The sequence below is a fragment of the Morone saxatilis genome, unplaced genomic scaffold, assembly GCF_004916995.1.
Source record: "Morone saxatilis isolate NCDOM2014 unplaced genomic scaffold, NCSU_SB_2.0 Contig1, whole genome shotgun sequence".
Lineage (NCBI taxonomy): Eukaryota > Metazoa > Chordata > Actinopteri > Moronidae > Morone > Morone saxatilis.
In genome coordinates, this window is record NW_023339651.1 from 10,696,541 (window position 1) to 10,717,046 (window position 20,506).

Sequence of the window (20,506 nt, forward strand, 5' to 3'; positions counted from 1 at the left end):
AAGAGAAGAGAAGAGAAGAGGAGTTTTTGCCTCAAATACTCAAATTAGGAATTTTTGCCGAACAAATGTCCAGGCACTATCATTTTTGTCTATCTCAAACAATGTATTTGCAAAATAACCACTTGACACACAACATCAATGATTCAAAAGACAAAATAATTAAGTGGGCTACATTAAAAAAAATACAATTATTTGTATCACTGGAAAAATTACTGACAAAATCACAACCCAGGTCCCAAAACAAAAGATGATTTTGAACCAAAATGTAACTCACTTTGTCTGCTTCAGAATGAAGTTAATGTTGGCAATTCATATTATAGGATTCATTGTTATTATAATCTTACTTGCTTTCTTCAGAATTTGATGGGAATATTGATATCACTCTTGTATCTGACTTTAAAATTGAGCTACAGCCAGCTGCAGTTATGGTAGCCTAGTATAAAGACTGGAAACGGGGAAACAGCTAGCCTGGTTCTGTCCTTCCGGCACCTCTAAACCTCACAAATTAATGTGTTATGTCTTGTTTGTTTCATCTGAGTGTAAAAACAGAACTGTTGGATTTATAGGTTATGTATGGAATTATTTCTTGGTTGGGTGCAGCCAGGCAACCAGTAGAGACTCCAGGTATGGAATAAACAAACGTATTGTCTACTGTCTATCAATTTTCCAATCTAATTCTTGTCTCATTTGTGGTAGGAAAACAGTACAATCATCAAATTCAGTGGCCCATATTGGGATTGTCCAAGTTTAGTCATTTCACCGAGAGCACACCGGCAAGAGGACGAAGCGATGTTAATGCAAAGCTACTCTGGTGGAGTCTCCGATAAAGAATATAGAGCTGGAAATGAGCATAAAAGGTCCCCTCTAATGGTAACATTTTGTTACACAAACATGCACACATAGCAAGGCATAAAGACACTCAGATTTTTTTGTTTCCATAACTCTAGTCCTCCAAAATCTTCACTGGTTATCTGTTGTTTTCAGAATAAAATTCTAAATCTGCCTCTTGGTTTACAAAGCATTTGCTGATCTGGCTCAACAGTACATTTCAGACATGCTGTCAGTTTATAATCCCAGCGGATCTCCTCTGTCACAAGGTGGGAAACTCCTCCATGTGCCGTGGGCACTTTCAAAGTCATCCTATTTGTACACTTTGTTTATTTGTATCGGTGTCTTTATGTGCATGTATTTTATTTTGTTCTTATGAAACACACTTTGAACTCCTTTTGTATGAGAAGGTGCAATACAAATAAAAAATCTAATTTAAGGTTTATGTTCACACAGTCATTTAGCTTAGACTGAATGACCTAATGTCTCATCTTCCGGGACAGGGATCAGACTCCAAACTATGACACAGTTTGGCACGGACCTAATGAATATTAATGAGTGCAGGTTACATGCAATGCTAATCTGCATCTACCGAAAAGGTCAAGATGGTGTAACACTGTTTGTTTAACATACGGTAAAAGGTGATGTTTATTTTAAAAACTTCTAACAAAAGTGCAGATTTAAATCCGCATAAAATGAAGAAGTGAAACAGATGAATACTTTACCATTGGGGCTTTCTTCATCTATGGCAACAATGGTAGCAGGAGGACCCGACCGAGACAGTTTACATTCTGAAAAAAAAAAAAGAAAAAGGGAAGATTTAGAGTTAACATTGGTACCTCCTAGAGTTTCTATACCTGAAAAATAAGTGGCTGCTGCAATCACTCTGTCAGAGTGTCTTTTTGAAATTGAATTGCACTCTATCTACTGTATCTATATAAGTGTGGCTATGAGTGGTAACAGCAAAGAACTGAAAGGAGTGACAGTGAAAATAGGGGAAGAGTGGAGAAAAGGACTGAGGTGTAAGGGGTTAGCGGAAATAAATTAAAAAAAAATGGAGTGTCCAGACAGAAGAAAATGATGATGGACAGGGAGTCACTCATTTTAGAGAAAGAGACAAAGACAAATAGAAAAAGTAAAAAAAAACTAAACATAGAGCAGCTAGGAAATGCTGAAGAGAATTAAAAAAAATACATACACAAATAAATGTTAAGCTTGGTAGATATAATCTAGAGCTCATTAACTTCATTGTTCTCTCTACAGTGAGAGGAAATGGAAAAAGGAATCTTATAATTGGAATGAAATGTAGAAGAAAAAGAGGTGAAGTAGAGAGGCAAAACTTGACAGTGAAGTGAGACTAAAGTCCAATTTTTCAGAGGTAACGGCAGACGTTACCCCCTACAACCATTTGCAGGGTTAGCAGGGGTTAATAAACCAGCACAGTGACTGAACACATTTAACAAAGGAAAAAAAGAAGAGATCGTTCTTACCCTCATATTGCCAATCTGCAGTTCGTGATAGCCACATCCCACCAGGAAGGAGAGAGGAGAAGAAGGAAGGTAGTCAAGGGGATAATAGGAAGGAGGAAAAAGCAGAAGGAAAAACTCATGAAACATAAGAATTAACCTCCTCTGAGCAAAGCAAGGCAGCGACCAATAGAAAAGGGAGAGTGGGGAGTCAAACATGAAATGCAGTAAGAGGGTTTGAAGTTTTGGAAAAGAAGGGGCGAATACGAGCAAATAAGAAATATTTTTTGAGGTGTTTGTGTTTACATGTACAGTATACAAATGTGGATGTGCTTATCTATAAGCTTTTCACAGCCACCAACTGCACTTACATTACTATAAGGAGAAATAATTTTAACCCAAGCTGGAGGCTTAAAATGGTCCCATTCAGTGGGAAAAAACCGCATTGACATTCAGGGATTCTCCTTTATCCTTCTGTCCTTGCGAGGATACAGAAATACAAGAACACCCACATTCACCAGACAGAGCGACATTATTGTACAGCTCCCAAGGATGGTTGGGAAAAATCCCACAGGGAGGCTGGAAGACGGATATCTGCTCACCTAGAAAATAAACTTCATGGAACAATGATCACACTTTCTCTATCTCTCATTCTGTCTTTCTCTCTCTCTTTCTCTCCATAATTAAGCATTACAACTGTGACATCATAGATTATCTCAGGATTCATTGGTATTGTGTCTTGTTTCTTGCTAAGGGAGACGGTATTGAATGTTCCCAAATATAGATTAAACTGTCCTAGGGCTCTGAATTAGCTTATTATAGTGCTGAAAATGAATGATTGGTTTTCCAATTTGTCATGCAGAGAAAGAGGCAAAGAAAAAAGCTCATAAAAAGCTCATAGAAGTGCTAATTTAAAACTGACCCTCAAACCAAGCCAAACACATTACTTTGTGTAGGAATGGAAGTTGTATAAGTGTTTGACAAATATGTGAAAACTGTACCTATATTCATAGTTAGTCAACAGATTCTGCATTTATCAGCAACAAGCAGTTGTTCGAGCTAGGGTTCTGATTCTGGTTAACCTGTCAAACCCCACTTCTTAACGCTTGAAAACAACCTTTATTTTCATCCTAAATTGGAATTTCCAGCTCGCTACGCACTGCAGTTCTTATTGTTGCTAACCTGTTAGCAACCTGACCATGCTATATTTACATCGCTGCTGCGGAAAAAAAATCCTTTTACTTTTTAGAGTTTTAATTTGCAGTTTATGATACATTATTTATAAAACGTGACGGAATTACCTTCAATTACCGTATTATGTTTTTTTTTTCCCAATCCAGGATCCAGCAGCATTTATCATTCTCACACTGCAGAAGTTGGGGAGAATGGTTAGGTGTACAAAGCACAGGACTTTGACACCAATGACTGGGTTTAATTTTCTGCGTCTCACATGTTGTCAGGTTTAAATGAATAAATGTTGGCAAGAGTAGACTGCGATTTTGATTAAATGCATTTTTGGTTTTTAGCAAGTGGTAACTGCAGAAACATAGTAAGGCAACCAGTGGAGATGCTGCATGGAAGTGCTAGGCAGATGGATTAACTGTGTTTGTCAAGGAATAGCTAGACCATTTAACACACTCTAAAACCCCAAACTGACGTTCTTAGATTACTGTTTTGTATGAATTAAACAAACAAGACACAATGCGTTAATTACTGGGGTTTAGTACTTTGGAGAGAGCCAGGCAAGCTGTTTCACCCTGCGTCTATTCTTTATGCTAAGCTACATAAGCTTTGTATTTAATGAACAGTCATGAACAGTCAAGAATTGTGATGATCTATTTATCTCACTCTTCGAAAGAACACAAATGAGCATATTCCCCAAAAATGTCACCCTCAAACCATGTGATTTGAGTTGTATAAACTATTAAACTGCTTTTAGTTGCCAGGTTGGGGTATTGTAAGGAAAACAAATGCACTATGTTGACAGTAAACATTTTGCAGATTCCTTCATTTCCATTGCCAGCATTATTTTCTCTTCAAAACATACTGAGGCCAATGTGTTAATCTAGTTTTTAACGGACTAAGTCGTGTCAGTGCCACAATGTGTGGTCATTCATGTTATACCTGTAGCTCCACCTCTCTGTGCAGGTTCCCCATGACAAACCAGCAGAAGTTGTCAATCAAGTGACCGGGATGTGAATTATCATTAGCTTCCAGCCACAAACATGGACTGATTGCTTGTGCTTTTCCTCCACCATCACAGTTCTAGTTGGTGAGTGAGAGAGAATTTTACCTATTCACCCTTCTGAAGCTTTTCTATAGGTGCATCTCAGGTTAGCAATACAGAAAGATGCATGAGTCATGGAACAATGGTCACTAGTTACGTCACACTCTACCAGCTGGCCTGTGTGTGTATGTGTGTGTGAACAGCAGATGACAGATGTGTATCCCCTGCTTGACTGCCTTTTTATCCTTCAGTGTAAGCTGATGCCCCTCATCTATTACTAACCAGCCATTTGTTCTCTGTGGGGCATCTCTGTCTCTTTCTCTACCCTTCGGTCTCTTCTCATCTGCCTCCCTCTCTCTACCTGTCAGTCTGCTTTCCCCCTCAAATAATAAAAATGCAATGGGATGAAACAGCAAACAGTCCCAGTTGTAATTTACAGTGACAGATGAACACGATGAGATCTCAAAATTAAATAAGTAAATTTTTTTTTCAAATCTGAATACCCAGAACGGATAGGTGATGCTAATTTAAAGTCAAATCTTTCTCTTTTTATGATACATTTGAAGACATGGTTGGCACATATGCTGCCATGTATTTGCAGAGAATTTTAACCATGTAGATAAAATAATTTAGCAGCTCCTAACTGTAATCATATGTTAAAGTAATTTCCTTTCTATGTAAGTTAACTCAAGGTTGAGAATGAAAATTCTCTGCTCTTCTTTCACATACATCACAAGCATATTTCCTCACAAGTAAACAGTACACTTGTTTTATATAAGAAATCCAATGTAAGGGCTCCTATAGCACAGTTAGTGTTCTCTTGTATGCAGATACTTGCCTCTGTTAAGTGTCTACTCATGCTCACCCTCAAAATTTACTTGCGCATTTCTTCCCTCATCGATATGTACTTGTCTTCCTGTAAGCACTCACTTATTCTTCCGTAAGCACACACTTCCCTCCTTCAAAGTTTCGGGAAAAAATAATCACTGAAATGACTTTGTGCATGAGCAAGTGTATAAATCCATCTAATGCCAGGTTTCTGTCAAGGTGATGAAAATCCCATGGGAGTTGTGTGAGGGGAATGAGGGGTAAAGCATTCAAGGTGTGGACCACATAAAAAAAGACTTAAAACTTTGAAATAGACCCCTCCATTCAGAAAATATCACAGGCAGTCAATGAAAAAAGCTTGCACTGATCAGATTTATCATCCACCCAACGCCTCTTTATTTAAACCTGTGAGTGTTTCAATCAATATCTTCTTTATTTACTATTCAAATGCTGTCCATCTAAATTTGGCAGGCAGAATAAGCAGGGTTGCCAAGGGTGGCAGAAAAAAGTCCCCATTAAGAACAAAGTCGACTAAGAAAGAAGTGAGAGCAGTGACTGTGACTGCAGCTGAAGACCACAGCAATCACCCAAGAGTCCAAACAGGCTTGAAAACAACTATTGTTGTTCAGTATACTTAGCTTAGTAACTGTCTCCATGATACAGACACATATACCCGCTGCTTAGGAACCGTTTCTTCAAGACACAACTGCATGTGCACATTCACGCCACTTTACACAGTTTACACAATGGAGCCCGTATACCTGTCTGCAGTCACACACTCACACATGCTCGAGTTACTATAAAATATACATGCTGAGACTGTGACTCAACGGCTCAGGCAGCTGGATAGCGCTGATTGTGTGTTTATGTGTGTGTGTGTGTGTCCAATGGATGCGTAGAATGAGTCACTCCACAGAGAAAAGCTGCCACGCTGCCTACAGCTGAGATATTAACATTGACTTTAAATTAAATTAAAGGAATAGAACAACATTCCTTGAGCCGCTTCAAAATTGCAAATTACTGTTTTTACACTTTGGTTTTTGTACAAATTAAACAGACAAGATATATAATTTTAATCAGTGTGATTTAGAGCCAGGGTTTGGACAGAGCCAGGCTAGCTGTTTCCCCCTATTTTCAGTCTCTATGCTAAGCTAAGTTAGGCTAATCAATGTTGGCTTTTCTCTGCAAGAAAAAGAAAAGGAGCAATTCCAAAATGTCCAGCTGTTGCTTAAAGGTGGGAAAAGCAATACTGGAGAAATGCAATACCATGACAGATACTCTGATATAGTGCAAACAAGGACCCAGAAAGTAATGTAACTAACATTAGATATATAGTGGGTTTGCAAACTGTTGCTACAGTTGCTGCTGCGTGAATCACAAATTTCCTGCTGCTATAGCTTACATTAGAATAACAGCATATCTTGGCAAACTGGAAAGTAAGCTGAATGTCCGTGGGCAAGTCATTTAATATTACCTGATTAAAAAGTTATATGGCTCGGTCAGGGCCACTTCGTTTGTTTCCCATTTACAGAGCCAGGGCTGTGTACAAACACTAGATTTGTCTTCACCGCACACACATAGTGGGAAGCTAGCAGACCATGAGCTGATATTTGCTGAATTTGAAAAAAACACTGTATTGGATTAAAATTGTATTACCTAGAATAATTACTCCATCTTCAAAGCCAACAACTAATTGTTTACTGTAGGCTTGTCTATACTTTTCTACCATGTACTAGAAAGTATTTCTGAGGATTGACATGTATTTGGACAAAGTTAAGTAACATATGTTTGGCACAGCAGTGGAACATAGTGGGCTATAAAATGCCTGGGGAAACTAAGGAAGACCAGAAAAACATTATAGGAAAGAAAATCTGAATACTAATCATAGCTGCGGTACATATGATCCAGTGTGAAACAAGCAGTGTGTCTGCAGAGGTTAAGTCTATGGCACAGAATCAGACGATATGGACTAGTAGAAAGTATTGCCAAGCTGAGGATGCTTTCTTTCCAAATGACAGTGAAGAATACCACAGGCATCGGAGCCATCACACTGGCCTGCTTCCACTGAAATAATTGACTTGTTTCATCTGATGATGTTTCAGACTGGGCCTGTGAATGATGCACTGTAGGCCCATTCCACAGGGCAAAAAAAGTAGCAGGCAGTCTTCTAAAGATTACAGTGTTTTGTATTCTTGTTTTTCATCCAGTGGGGAATTGGTTGAATGAAGCTGGTAATGTAGTCGAGTAAAACAAACGACCTTGAAGCAATAGTTTGACATTTTGGGAAATGATGTGATGATATTGTGCTGTCTTGCTGAGAGTTAGATGCAAAGATTAATACCACTCGCGTGTGCGTACTGTAAATATGAAGCTACAACCAGCAGCCTTAGCTTTGCATGAACATTAATTTCATATTAGAGTTGTAATGGTAATATACATTCTGACATTGAATATATCTTGACACAATATGCAGGAACAATTTAGAAAACCTGTGAAAGAGGCAAAAATCAAGTAGATGTGATGTCTGTAGTGCAGTACAGTGGCTGCTAACTTTCACTCTCAACACTTTTCTTCTAATATGAGTTCAAATCCGTTTCTAAAGCTTTTTAATCAAATTTATTTACTGTGCCATACTTTTGCTCATTTGAGCTGAAGTTGTACTTCACTGCATTCTGCTTGTTACCATCTGTTTAATACTCGCTTGGCTACCTTGCCTGGAGTCTAGACTGTGAATGGGAAAACCCAGCAAAGGATTGCTCCAAAATATGCTGGAATAATATGTGAACATACAAAAAAAGGCAAACTGAATTCATCTTAAGAGACGTCTGTGTTGATCAGATTCTGACTAGATTTAAAGAAGAGAGGAGATTGAAAAAGTTGTTTCCACTGTTGATTGATGGCCACAGAATTTGGATGTGGCACACTCAAAAAATGGCAGAGTAAACTTTAACTGTCCACTCTGATGAGCAAGACTGAAGTGAAATGAATAATATAAAAAGAGAGGAGATGAAGGAGTCTGCCATTCAATATACAAGTATATCGAGTGAGATCTGTAGAAATGTCATTTAAAAATATCTTTTGAAATAAAACAATGCAGCAAAATCTGCATAGAAATGTGTTTCGTGTGTGTCGTACATATGCACACAATAAGATTAATGAGGATTAATGGCATCATAGTGACCTAATATTGTGAACAATATGTGTATAAGTGTTAGTATGTGTGTAGCATTCCCACAGTATGTGTGGGCGTGTAGCCATTAATAGTGTTCCACAGGGTTTGTAAGTTAATTACAAATTGGGCTTTTTTGATATAACTTAATTAATATGCAAAGAGCCCCTTTGAGATAATTTACTTATTAAAAGCACATTATTAAAACTGTGTAAATGAAAATGTTACAACAAGAAGCCATGCTAGTGATTTCTTTCATTCAGCGCTGGTGTCTGTTCCGCAACAATACATTTCATCCCGTGTACCAAAATGTTTTGCCACAGAGTTGACTGGCTGGCTGACAGAATCTAAAAATATACTACGCAATCTTTCAAAAGAGGATTGAGAGATATGGTCGTAAAAGGTTGAAATACAGGAGCAGGCAGACAGCAGAAAGGGTGTTTTTCCCTCTAAAAGTTCTCGTGTGTCATGTCCTTTTTAAGCTTCCATCAGCAGGTACACCAATCTACACCTCTCCCTGGGGTCCGATTCCTCTCCATCTTCTCTCCTCTACCCAACCAGCCAGCCGTTCATCCATCACCCATTCATCTATCCGTCCATCTTTTCGCCCTGATCCATTCATCCATGGAGGACAGAGGAGGAGCAGAGGGGACAAAACTGGAGAGGAGACGATTCAGGGGGACAGAGAAGAAGAAAGAAGTGGGGGGGATTGGCAGAGGAGAGGCTGAAAGAAGAGAAAAGAGGAGTAAAAGGAGAGTATTGTAGAGGAGAGACAGTGTGACCTTGTGTTAGATTGATGTATCTCTGGAGAAAACGGATTGTAGACCCGCTCGCACACACACAAAGACACACATACACACACTCAGGCTCAGTGCTGTAGGGATCACCACTTTGTCACTGTGCTGGCTTATCCATTATCCTGACTCTCTTCCCTATTCTCTCTCTGTCTCTGTCTCAGTATGTCAGGTCTGTTCCCAGCCAGTGCAGGGTTGAACACAGCTGACAGCAGTAGTGGTGGTAATCAGACGGTAGTTGTTCTGAGGACACATGCTGGAAATACATAAACACCCCTCCAGTAACCCCAAATGCTCTTATGGTAGCCAGCAGCTTTAGGATCCACACTGTTGTCTGGCAGGTATAGCCTGCTGGATTTTTAAATGATAGAAAAAGAGGATGTAAAAGGAATAGTTTGACATTTAAGGTAATACGTTTATTTGCTTTCTTTCTGAGAAAGAGATGAGAGGATCAATGTCTACCTCGTGTGTGCCATAAAGGTCCCCTGTGGAGTTTCTGACCACCAGTAACTTTACGGAGCAATGTTTTAAAGACACTGTGAAATGAAAAAATATATTACCCAAGTTCTAATGTTATGTCTTTGTGTTAATTGTTCATTTATCTTTTAGCTTGTGACATGCTTAATATATGTCAAAATATCTATTTTTACGGCAAAATCCCTCTTTCCTCTTTCTGTAACGTAACAAATACTTTTGATGATTCATTTTGAACTCAAGGGCGGTTACATATATGTATCCAATTTATTCAGACCTGCAAGACTAGTCTTATATTGCCCCATAAGAATGAATATAGACAGCATGCATCGTAAACTCTTATGGTTACCAGGAGGCTTGAGACAAGGCTTGCCTTCACATTATTCAGCAAAAGTTTTTACACAGTCACATGGTCAAATGCAATAACTTTCAGTCATTTCAGTAGAACAGCAGGTGATGGCCAAATCATGTTACCTCGCCCTACAACTAATGCTTTAAAAGGCATCCAAAAGGCATTTCTTTTAGACAGGGGGCATGTGTTGGGATTTCAGCTGGTAAAAGTTTTCCATAAAATGTGTTTGAGGTCTTATTTGTATCTGTGTTTGCTAACCCACGAGGATTTGATTTAAAACACTCTATACCCACCCAAATATTCTGTTCCATCACAATATATGTGCTAAGGAAACTCCTAACTTCTGTTTCACTGCAAAGAGAGACCTTGTTTTATTTGTATCTCTTATTTCTGCCAATAGTTGTATTAGTAGTCAATAGTAGTGATGCTTATGTGACATAACACATAACCATGTTCTAACAAAGGGAAGGAAGATGTAGCTTGTAAACATTAATGTAAACAATGCTGTAATAAAATATAAAAATCTGCAGTGCAAATGTTTAATGTTGAGGGAAGCGTTTTTTTAGACCTCAAGAACACACGCAGTGTGTTTGGTGAAAAGGAGTCAATGTAAAAATAACTGTTTGTTTAAAATAAAACTCCACAGGGTACCTTTAAGTACAGAGTCGGGATATATTTAGGCTAGCTTAGCACAAAGACTGGCGGCAAGGGGAAACAGCTAACCCTTTCCAAGGGGAAAACACACCTACCTACATCTCTAAAGCTTAAACCCTTACATACACAGAAATGTAAAACAACTGTTTGTGGTTTAAGGGGTAGTGCTGGGAGATATACCGGATGAACCAGCATACAAGTTTTAATTTCTTATATGATATGAATTTTTGAAATATCGCCATACTGTTGCATAGCTGAAACAACTGCTGTAACTAATTTGTTTCTTGTGCACTAGAACAACTGAGAAATATCCCTTTGAATGCTTTGAGTTGACTTTTCACAGCTTCCGAAAATGTTTAAGTCTCAATAGGTTGAAGTGAATATATATATTTACTTTCTTTATACCAAGCTAGGCTAAACATGTCCTGATTCATTTGGTCTGTAGTTAAAGCACATCCAGAATAGACACCCAGAAAGCAAATAACCTTGTTTGCCAAAATGTTGAACAATTCTTTAAAAAAGTGTTTTTTTTCTGTTTTATGTTCACTCCTCTCCTCTTTATCCAATGTTTTATATGCACTCTTCTTACTCAGTGGCACTGTGAGCACACAGTTGACCCATACACCATTCAAATACAGACTGAGGTTCTTCAAAATAAAGTTATATATATGTGTGTGTCAGATGAAGTCTCATACAATTAATTGACTTAACACAATAAATAAGCTGTAGTCTTTTGAATGGAGTATACAGAGATGGCGAGAACAAAGAAGGGCATTGAGAGTAAAGGATAGTAAGGGATGGCAGCAGAGAAAAAAAAACAGCAATACATGTGAGAGGGGAAAAGTTCCAGAAGCAAAGGCAGGGGTGGAGAAATACCAATCTACAGAAATACCACTCTGCCTCAGAGATGGGGGTATAAGAGGGAGATGACAGGGGCTGATGAGAAGAAATGGTAGAGAGAGAAAAAAGGCAGTGAGAGAGACAAAGACAGTGAAAGAAGAGATGGGAGGGCTGAAGTGAGGACAGATGGGAAAGACATTCACTTCAGATGAAACATCTAACAACAAAGGAAAGCAGTAATAAATATTAAAATCACCTTGAAAACTTCAACTCCACCCACATCCACATACCGACACACACAAACACCCTCACACGCACAAAATATACCATCAATCTGCAGTACCAGCCCACCGCACTGGCACAATTGACATTAGCGGTGTGGCATATTTGTCATAAGCACGTAAACTATCCTTCTCCATCACACAGGCGTCATCTAATAGAGTCTAATACGAGAATTAAATGAATACACCCCTGGCATAATCATCAAGGTGTTGAACTTTACAAAGGTATTATGCCATGCATGTTACCATGTGGGACTGCATTCAATTGGTCATGTAGTATTCTGTTATACTGAAAATAATGGAAGTTGAAAAGGTAGTTGCTCTGGCTGTAAAACCACTGAGACCAACCCTAAACCCCATGAAAACCCTATGAAATAACTTCAAAGTACAGTTAATTGCTTAGATATTTGCAAGCTGTATATAAAACTATAACTACATGCTGGGTTTTGGTTTTTCACTCTCTAAAAAAGATGTGGGCAGTGATTCTGGGGTTCTGTAACCATGTAGGCGAGGGTTTTTGAAGGGAAATATAATTTGGTTTAGCGCTATGTGGCAGTTTATGGATAATCAATGTATAGGCTCAATGCCAATGTACCCCCATAGCCCCAAATGCTGGATAATGGGGGAAACATCAGATACCGGCACATTTCTACATAAACAATACTTATGCACATAAACCTTTCATACACTAAGAGTTAATGACACACACTGATGAACATTGGTCTAGTCCACAGATTGAGAGTTGGTGGCGGTAATCCGCCAAAGCAAAATAGCAACGTGCTAACAAAAGGCGGGTAAGGATAGCTAGTAAACACAGATATAAACAATGCAGGTTTTAAAATATTTCTTTAAAAATGGCTTGAATGGAAAAATGGATAGAACATGTGTTCTTTTGAGAAACAGAGTAACTTAATCATCCACTGATGCTTTCGGCCCACTAAAATATCAGCAGACAAAAGCATCCGATTTGTGTGGATCAGTGAGGAGGCTGTAACCTTAATACACGAAGCAAACACAAATGCCATATTTCCATCATGTTTTATAATTTTTTATCACCAGTTGAGGTTTGACTGGTATTCTTTTAATTATGCCATCTTGTTGCGCCCTCTTCTTCTGCAATGATCATTGGCACCCAGCTGAAGAATTAGCACCACCTATTGCTTATCTCGATGAACAAAGCAACGCATAACAGTAGTGGATGGAAACGCGCATAAATGTGAAATTTTACATTTGGATAGAAACATGGCTAGTATCTATAGTGAGTAGGTGTCGTGGATGTCCTGATGGTGGCGAATGTGACCCACAATTTACCTGTTTATTTATACCTTCCCTCAGAGTGCCCTACACAGCTGTGAGCGTGAGTTCATTCAGAGTGACACTCTGTAGTGAAGGGCCAGTGAGAAGGAATCGGTTTGGGAAAGGGTCACAGTCACGCTAGCAAATGACATTTACATAGTGTCAGACTCTTTTTGCATCTTGCCGAAAGCTGGCTGGCCAGAGAAAGTCACGGTGAGAGGAGTGACTAGAGAGGGCTATCTGGGAATATCTGGTTGATAGAGCATTGTACTCCTCTCTTTTTGGTAACCATGCTTTTCATTATTTTACACACTGCAGCTATGCCACATAATCACAGGCATGTTATCATAGACACACAAACCAGCACAGTTTCATTGTCATCCAGGAAATCTCATAGACAATCACACAGGTGCAAAGGAGTACATTCACAAGCATTTAGGCATTGAAAAGTAGCAACATGAACGCAGAGATACACAGACATCACACTCAATGTATGACAACTCGAGCATAACTCTTTTCATGCCTTCCGTTGTGTCTTGTTCATATTCACAGATAACACATTCAATTAAAACAACCAACGAAGCACCACCTACACACTACAGACTTCAACTGAATTCATAATCAGAGGCAAGTCAAGTACTGGAATTCATCAGAGCAGAGAGTTTGCATTTGAGTCTGCTATTTTCAGTGCTCGTAACATTAAGCAAGTTTAACAAAATTAGCTAGAGTAAGCTATATGATTTCAGAAATTAACACAGTTAACACTCAGTTAAAAGTTGTTTTTTTGGAAAGGAAAACACACTTTTAGCCTAAAAAGCCTGATTTGACACCTTGTGTGGACTCTCACCCTGGGACCGTGGCTCATTAAAAATATACTGGTACTCTTGTCACTCTGGAAACCAAAAGTGAGTAAATATAGCATCTTACCATGAAACCCAGGCTAATTAAAACATACTAGTACTCTTGTCATGTGGGGGTCCAAACAGCTAAAATCAACCATCATCCTGGGACTCGAGCTCATTAAAAACACACCAGCACTCATGTCATGAGGGGACCCAAACCGGGACACATATTGTATGTCAACCCAAAAATCCAGGCTCATTAAAACCTACTATTCTTGTTATGTGCAGATTCACCAGAATAACGCCTGCAATCCTGTTTTTGAGAACCTGCCAACAGTTTAGGAAACACAGTTTTACAGATGTAATTAAATGCAGGTGGACATGTGCAATGAGGAGAAAAGAGGAGATGCAGGTGGGTCCAGGGAGAGCTGAATTGAAGAGACGTTTGGAATTATATACCTCACTAAATTCACTAAAAACCTACATGTACACACTTGATGCTTACATATGCTCCTCGTCTACCTCTGCACAGAAGCATACACACTCACAGACATTCACCTCTGGCTACAGCCCCTGTCAGCTAAATGCCAACCAGATAAATTTCAAGGACTAAGAGTTAAATGGAATATTAATATTCTGACAAATCGAGCAGAAAGTCAAGAGAGTATTATGCTGAGCTTTCCCAACGGTGATGACTTCATTCCTGTCTTACCTTGCTTCAGTTTGCGCTCCGTTCAAGGAAATATGAATGTGAATATTTTTTAAACATTTAAACATCCGTGGCATATTTTTCCTATTAACTATTACTACTGAATTACAGATTCTTCTTAAATTGTGAAGTGAAAGAAGAAGCACACCAGGGCACATTCACTTTAACATTTACATTACACCCCATCCAAAGGCTTTGTGGTATGTAGGCTAACTAGCCAAAATTATTATTATTAAGTAATTTCCCCCTGGGATTATTAAAGTATTTCTGATTCTGATTACATTCAAAACATTATGTTATTTCATGTATAAATGTATAAAATGTATAATTTCTATGTATATATCATCTCACAAAATGTCCCCCATTCAATAGCCTAAATACACATTAAATACATACTGACTGAAACAGAGGGGGGTGACACAAAGAGGGATGATGGATACAAAGAGATACATGAGGTGTTTTATTCCATCAGCTTTTTAAACATTTTGTGATTTGGCCTGTTACGGGCTGTGGATGTGATACGCTGTCACCTGGTTTCTGGCTTCTTTTCTTTTTTGTCACTGTGACAATGAAAACTGACACTGTCATTAATCTGTGTACTTTGTTTGTGTATGTATGTACGATTGTATTGATTGCCCTTTTTATTCATTGTTGTATAATTTTGTATTTACTATTATTATTTGCTATCTGTAAATCAGATCACCCCCTGGGACATTAAAGCTTTATTCTACTTTTCTCTACTATATTCTACTGTGGCTAGCATGGTTGAAAACAGGTGAGCAGTGAGGGCTAGTTTTTATTACAATATTATTTTTTAATTACATGGTGCAGTGTGTGCAAATTGTCAGATTAAATAGAATCAATTATGTATTGTTAATATTTACAAGTGTTGCCCATGCAGAAAATATTAATGGTATATTAGTGGACAAAATAGAATAAGAACAGGAAAAGACTGTAGTAAATAATATAATAAGAGGAAAAACTGAATATACTACTTAACACCCTTTGACAAATTGTGTTGTGGCTGTCTAAACAGAGCACTATTAATCTTCAGTCATCAACGGATACATAAAAGAGGATCCATAATGGATCAGGAAAATCCTGTGACAGCTAACTGAGATGTGCTCACTACCGAAGATAAGTCAGAAAAGTTAGGTGCACAGTTCTGATATCAAATCCCTGCTGAGCAGACTAGATTCAACTCTGAATTATGGTTGGCATAACAGAGGAAAAAAATATGAAGAAACAGAGAAAACAAGTCAAAGAGAGAAAGAATGACTAAGAAAGATGGAGGAGGGGACACAACTAGAAACTTCCTTTACCTTCTGTGTCTTGGCCGAGGCAGGTTGATAGCAGCAGCAGATAAAGGACTCCTGTTCCCATTATGCTCGGCCATTTGACCTGGCCCCATGACAGTGGCCCCATTAAGTGTGTTCTAACCATCTTCACCACCATGCTTCACCAAGCATCCAGCTGCAGAGAGGAGGAGGAAACAGGAACACATAAACACAGGTCAGTCACAATCCCTCACCTCATTTTCAGCTGCACAGTATGCAACATTAAAAGCAGTCATTTTCCAGTACTTCCTTTTCAGGCTACGCCACCTGTGCTCTGGCTGTCAGTGACCAGCGATGTGGAAGCATACATTAACATACTCACAAGATGACATCTGCCACTGAAAAAAAATGCAGCAGTCATAACAGAGTCTGATGTAGCAGAACTGTATGCACTTTCCCGACCCATCCCTACACAAGTAAGTTTTGAATGAAAATATGCTTTCCATATTGACAGCGCACTCCATTACATCCCTAAAGTGAGATGTCCTCACAAAGCTCAGGTGGAATTTAATATTCATTTTGTGGCTGCACTTCACGGTTGAATGTCGCCAATCTAAAATCTTTGATCAATCATCTTTGTGTTTGTGCATCAAAGTAAATGTCTCACAGGGATTGCCACCACAATGGAAAATATAGAAACCTGTGGATGATGATAGAGAAGGAAATATTTTGTGCTATGTAAAAATTGCCAGCGGTGGCAACAACATCTCAGATCTTGCAGAGGAAAAATTTGACACAGCTGATAATACGTTTTCAAAGATGCTACACAGAGGAGAGAGTGAGAGAAATACATTAAGCTGATATTTGTGTATGTGTGCAGGTTGTGCATGTGTGTATCTCTTAGCTTGAGACTAATTACATTTTATAGGGAGAACATGTACAGCTGAAGGGAAAATACAAGGTTTCTTTGAAGTTCTCAGTCAAAGAGACATTTGGGTACTGTCTGAGTTTCTATGTGTACGTGTCTATAAATGGTTGTTTTGATTGCTTTGTGGTAATGCAGCTCAAACCCATTTAGCATCAATACTGCACACTTACTCTCTCACACCAACATTTCAATTGAGTTTAAATGTCCTACAAGAGAAAACATCTTTCAGCTCTTTAACACAGACTATTAAAAGATAGAGTTCGCTCAGGTGGGTGTTTATGTGGGTTGCAGGTTGCTGGGTTTTAAAATGATGTCTAATTGCAAATTTGCTTCTTTAAAAGGACCAGTGTGTAGGATTTAGTGGCATATAGGGTGTAGTTGCAGATCGCAACTCCCTCGCTTCACCCTCCTCTTCCAAGTGCGAAGGAGAAACTAGGATGGCCGTGAAAACGCAAACGACCCTCTGTAGAACTAGAACTTCAGGTGATTATACACTAATGAAAACATACCTATATTATATTCCATTTCGGCCAATAGATCCTCCTAAATGTTACAAACTGGACCTTTAAGCTCAAGTTTACTAGAGGTTAAAAGTACTGATCAATCAGCATTATTACGAGCAATTGATCAATCGCTAAACAGCAGTGGTCCAATCATAGTTTAGAAATTGTAACTAATCTTCACTAATTTATAAGATGAATACTAAGTAGAGTTTGTATGGACTGGTGGTGTCTTTTATATTAGACTTTACGAAACCAAAAACACAGAAACAAAGCAGGTTTATTTGCTCTAAGCTTCAAATCTTAGCATGCCTAGCTAACTAGCATACAACCTACAGTAGTAGCTATGGATGCATAACTACGACAGGAGAAACAGAAATTTAAAAACGTAATGTTTTATAATCATAAGCGCTGTCTTATGTTACACTGTCTTTCTTAGCTAAGAACACAGGGTGATACTTCATCTCTTCGCTTCTGCTGTCGAAATGCTAAACGGCTAGTTCCCAAGAGGTGTGAAACGCTATCTTTGAGTTCTCAGCAGACGAAGGCTGAGAAGGAAAGTTTCTAAGGAGGGATAAAACCAGTTTACAAAAAACAAACTAAACCAAATGACAGTGTTTAAGTGTTAGAATTAGCTTATACTAGCAATCAACAGCTGATAAAATCCACTAGGAAATTGTTTCAGCAATAGAGGTCAATCCGTCAACAAGAAATGAGTAACATGTTTTTGGTTACTTCTGTGTGAAGTGGAAGATCCAGGCTTGCTGCTAATTATGTGCGGTAAAACCGCTATCATTATGAACTGCATGTGTGCTGTGTAAAAAGCTTGACAGGTGTAGCAACAGCAATTACTGTAAGGGAGACATGGATCAGTAAAATGAAAAGCATCCAAACTGGAATATATTATTATATATATTAAATATTTTATATTTTAACGTTAATTTGCTGTTCAAAATAACACAGATAAGTTATTCTCCCATTCATTGTATGATTCATTTGATATACCTAGTCAACATCCAGCGCTACGGTATGTAATCACCTTAAATTCTTTGTTCCATTTTCAATGGTAAAACTGAGAATATTCTTTATTCTACAGAAGGAAATGAACCCGGACCTTAACCGAGACGAAAATCAGCTGCTCTTTTTCAGTAAGACAACATTAACTGCTTCCGTCACGCAAAATCTGCCGCCAGTTTAATTAGAACTGATTTATGAAGTTCCCATGGCAGAGATTACTGTGACAGAGTCAGATTACTATTGCCCTACCCCCTGAATGGAGATGGAGTTGGCTGACAACGGAAATGTAATTGTGATATTCTGCCAAACCCCAGAGGTGAAATCCAACAGTCACAGGGGCTGGGTGTAGCTTCATTCGAGAGACACACTTTAGACTCACAATGCCACGGTGCTGCTCTTAACTGCCCTTAATTGAGTTTAACATATTAAACTCTGGTGCTTTAATCTGCTCATAATTGTGTGCAGGTGTGGTGGGCTGTGATCAAGATGTAACGGAGTGTCAGAGAAAGCCCTGCAGAGGAGACTGATAACACCTCTGACATTGTGGAGAGGGAAAGAAACAGATGGTATTTTTTTCCGTGGCACTGGTTTTTATGAATTGCCAGGGAAACTTTGTGTTTATGAATTCAAAACTTCTGAGTCCGTAACGTCATGCTAGCCCTGTTGATGAGTTTTGTAAATAATTCCAGTAGTTTTTTTTAATAAGGTTGAGTCTCCAGGCGACGCGACCCCTGGTACTGTAATATTGGTGAGAGACTGATGGACACGACGCTGGGCTTGCATCATAAGCATTTGTGCTGGCTTGATTTAAAATTACATTACAGCACAAAAACAGAATTACATTCTGGCAAACTTTATGCAAGTATTTGAAGTGAGTAACAATGTTGCAACACCAGGATTTTCATTTGTCAAAATGATGGATAACTTTTGATATCATCACTTTAATCAACACATTTTTCATTGAATGCAACACCAGATGATATCATCACTCATGTATGACAAAATGTCAGCCATATAGTTACAAAGGTACTGCATACCATCAAGGAATCATCTCAAACACAACAACTGCGGTTGTGATCAAAGTGATGCATACAAGCCCACTGGATAGAAACATGAAAGTAAGTTGTCAAGATTATGTTTGCTCACATTAAATTATTTATATCTTCTCAAACATCACTTGGTACCTTTTCTAAATTCCAGCATGTTAGTTAAATAAAGACGATCTCATTTGAGTGGTAATTCCAACCACCTCCCTCAATGTTTGGATAGAATAGTATAATGAAAACCTTGTTTAGTGTAGAACTCTGCTACCGGGTTAATAACCCTCTGTTAAGTATGTGCTCACTTGGTGGAATAATGCTTTTAATTGCTTCACAGACAATACATCATTATACCTTTCTTTGACACCCAGTGAACCAAACTGTGAAACACTCTCATAAGGTGACCTTTTCTTTTTTATAACCTGAACTTGAGAAAACAATGAGAGCAAATCCAAAATAAACTTCTTTGATGCAATAACCTATTCTAAAAGGAACCCAATAGCCCATTCTCATAAGCCAACACAAAACCAGACTGATTTTTCACAGTGTTGAATGGAAAAAAGATTTCATGCATTTCTGCTTACTAAAAGTAACATTTTCTTTTTTCACTTTTATTCAGAAGGTCATTTTATTATCAAATAACGCCAGCTTATTGTCAGTGGGTGAACAAAGAGACGTTTGTCCACAGATTGTAGCATTTCTAAACTATCGCTAGGTCTGGTTAAAAGATATACTGACACAGTAGTTCCCTCTAAAGTAGACCTGTTGACTCTCTCAGTCAGGACAAACACGAGAGGATGTGCGACGAAGGTCCTTGACCGGAAACAGCAGAGAATACTTCTGGCTGCAGCTAAAGAAGTTCAACCTAACGAAGTGAATGATGGTGAACTTCTACACCGCCATCACTGAGTCCCTCCTCAACTCCTCCATCACCATCTGGTACGCAGCTGCCCAGGACAAGGACAGACTGCAGTGAATCATTGA

General features: G+C 38.6%; 1 protein-coding gene across 1 annotated transcript in view; it reads right to left on the minus strand.

The window, feature by feature from the left end:
- Window positions 1-16,215, minus strand: part of LOC118335124 (protocadherin-15-like) — a 153,434-nt gene extending 137,219 nt beyond the window's left edge. Inside the window, exons 1-3 of the mRNA XM_035671332.1 lie at window positions 16,083-16,215; window positions 2,319-2,333; window positions 1,554-1,619 (exon numbers count right to left, since the gene is read on the minus strand). Coding sequence (XP_035527225.1) covers window positions 1,554-1,619; window positions 2,319-2,333; window positions 16,083-16,215 — 214 coding nt within the window. The remainder of the gene's footprint in view (window positions 1-1,553; window positions 1,620-2,318; window positions 2,334-16,082) is intronic.
- Between the last annotated feature and the right edge of the window lie 4,291 nt (window positions 16,216-20,506).